Below are 2,775 nucleotides of genomic sequence, written 5' to 3' on the forward strand. Positions count from 1 at the left end.
TGGTAAACACTAACAACAAGTTCGATGGTATATTGAATAGAAAAAAAAAGGACCAAATGAGTACAAACGCAAAAGTTAGTTACCCTCAAGAATCATTTTCCTTTTATTTAATTCAAAATTAATGTTACAAGACATGACTAACACGAAAAGGTACTACAAAATGAAACTTGTAAACACTAATTTATTTTAGTTTATTTATTTATTTTCTTTTTGAACTCAGGACCATAGATGTTATAGTAAAAAGTAAAAACGCTACGCCGATTAGATCAGCACACGTGGGCGTTGAATTGTCCCCAAATAAATACGGGTTCCAGTAGAACACACCAAATCCAACAGAAGAAGCAGACGACTGTAACTTAGAGGAAAAGGAAGCGAACGTTAGAGATGAAGGGATCGACGGAGACGAAGTTCTTGCAGGAACTAGTGCTGTATGCCGCCAGCGCCGCCCTCAGTTGCCTGGTGCTGTTCGCCGGCCTCAAACACCTCGATCCTAATCGAGAATCTTCGAAGAAAGCCCTTGAACAGAAGAAAGAAATCTCCAAGCGCTTAGGTCGCCCCCTTATTCATACAAATCCCTACGAGGTATGTAATTGGTTTATACGCTTACAGTCGACTAATTCAATCTCTTTGAAGATTTTACACTTTCTGATTGACGATTTCAATCTACATAGAACTCAAACATAGTCGTCTGTTCGTAGTTTCTGAAAAATTGTTATTTTACTGGTTTCATGTTTTTAACAAGTGCCACTACGAATTAGGGTTAGGGATTAAATTGCTACAAAGCCCATCGCTATTTGACGATTGAAACTGTGCGCCCCTTTGAATTGCTGGAAGAAGTTAAGAAGTATATTAGGGTTTATGATAAAGTTGTTGCCTTGATGCTCTGCTAAAGTGCTAATACAAGCGATTGTTATAAGAGTCTTGCATAAAAGCACTGGTTAATCGCTTAAGATAGGGTTTCCTGAATTGTGGAACATTCTAGGCTTCTCCTTGCAAACAAACCATCAATCTTGCAAAAATGCAAAAGAAGCACCATGTGCCTCTAGTTTGTTGATCTTTCTGGATTTGTTTTTCTACCATTTGCTAAAAGTCATGGATGCCTGATAACCTTTTTTTTTATCATTGTTTGCTAATAACAGGATGTGATTGCATGCAACGTGATAAACCCTGATCACATTGGCGTTGAATTTGACTCCATTGGAGGGCTGGAAACCATCAAACAATCACTTTATGAATTGGTGATATTACCTCTACGTAGGCCTGAGCTTTTCTCCTATGGAAAGCTCCTCGGCCCTCAAAAAGGCGTTCTTTTATATGGCCCACCAGGTACAGGGAAAACCATGCTTGCAAAAGCTATTGCTAAAGAATCTGGTGCTGTTTTCATCAATGTCAGAATATCAGATCTCATGAGCAAATGGTTCGGAGATGCACAAAAACTCGGTTAGTATTTTGATGGTGTTTTTTTATTTTTCATTTTTTTAAATCTTCTGTATTAATCATTTTTTTCTTTGTTTACAGTTGCTGCAGTGTTTAGTTTGGCTTACAAACTCCAACCTGCTATAATATTTATCGATGAGGTGGATAGTTTTCTTGGTCAACGCCGGACTACAGACCATGAAGCATTGACCAACATGAAGACCGAGTTTATGGCTTTATGGGATGGTTTCACTACAGATCGTAAGTTTTCTTTTTCAAAACTCGGATATAGTAATTAAAAAGCCAATTTTAATATTATAAATGGTTTAATAATATTTAATTTATGTAGATAATGCTAGAGTGATGGTTCTTGCTGCAACAAACCGGCCTTCTGAGCTGGATGAAGCAATACTGAGACGACTTCCACAGGCATTTGAGATTGGGATACCTGATCGCAAAGAAAGGGCTCAGATATTGAAGGTGGTTTTGAAAGGTGAAAGAGTAGATGACCAAATTAACCTCGACTCCATAGCTGCATTGTGTGAAGGATACACCGGTTCAGATCTTCTTGAGCTCTGCAAACAAGCAGCCTATTTCCCCATAAGGGATCTTCTAGATGATGAGAAGAAAGGAATTAAAACAAATGTTAGTATCCTTTTCCTTTCCCTTTGTCTGAATACAACTACAAGTGTGTTTTGTTGATGTTGATTGTATTATAGGGGCCAAGGGCATTATCACAAGCGGATTTGGAGAAGGTGGTGCTTACAACAAAGAAGACGAGGGTTGCAGCAAGTGAGTATAGTGGTTTGAGCAGCTCACAATCAGAAGTGTGGTCAGTGCCAAGGGAAACGGATGATTATCAAGCTGCCATTAGTGAGCTTTCAAAGATTGTTGTGTCACAGATTATGAACATTAGAGCAGAAAACCAAGATCGTGATTGAAGATCAATTCATATTTAAGATTTCATCTCCCTCTCTCAATTTTGATTAGTCAGGATTATATGTCATATTATGGTATGATGTACAATATACTTATGCGAAAAGTTATCTTATTACCACATGCTTTTGATTTTTCTTTAGTTTGATTATGTAACTTTCAGTGCTAAGTTATTGTTTTTTCCTCAGTTTTTTAATAACAGAATCTGTGATGGGTTTGTTTATTTGACTTGATCCATGCATTGCATGCTTTCAACTTCAAGAATATGACAAATATTCACCAACTTTAATAACTCGGACTTAATTATTATTTTATATGATACTAAAAGTCAGCAAATAGATATTTATTTATATGAGGTTTTTACATTTTTAGTTTACATTAATATTATACAAAAAGTCAGCAAATTTTTTAAACATCGCTGAT

General features: G+C 36.6%; 1 protein-coding gene across 1 annotated transcript; it reads left to right on the top strand.

Moving 5' to 3' along the window:
• The first annotated feature begins 320 nt into the window (after positions 1-320).
• Positions 321-2,575, top strand: LOC145074286 (uncharacterized). Its single transcript, XM_079020693.1, has 5 exons — positions 321-582; positions 1,140-1,440; positions 1,519-1,677; positions 1,766-2,061; positions 2,136-2,575. The coding sequence occupies exons 1-5, from the start codon at positions 385-387 to the stop codon at positions 2,355-2,357; spliced, it is 1,176 nt and encodes a 391-aa protein (XP_078876819.1). The 5' UTR covers positions 321-384; the 3' UTR covers positions 2,358-2,575.
• The last annotated feature ends 200 nt before the right edge of the window (positions 2,576-2,775 follow it).

This window comes from Lactuca serriola, chromosome 9, assembly GCF_051521515.1.
Source record: "Lactuca serriola cultivar US96UC23 chromosome 9, Lser_US96UC23_V15, whole genome shotgun sequence".
NCBI classification, from domain to species: domain Eukaryota; kingdom Viridiplantae; phylum Streptophyta; class Magnoliopsida; order Asterales; family Asteraceae; genus Lactuca; species Lactuca serriola.

Bases quoted from the DNA above. Each gene is read 5' to 3' on its own strand.
- LOC145074286 (XM_079020693.1), top strand. From the start codon at position 385: ATGAAGGGATCGACGGAGACGAAGTTCTTGCAGGAACTAGTGCTGTAT. The intron at 1,441-1,518 runs GTTAGTATTTTG...CTTTGTTTACAG, and splicing joins CGGAGATGCACAAAAACTCG to TTGCTGCAGTGTTTAGTTTG. The intron at 1,678-1,765 runs GTAAGTTTTCTT...TAATTTATGTAG, and splicing joins GGATGGTTTCACTACAGATC to ATAATGCTAGAGTGATGGTT.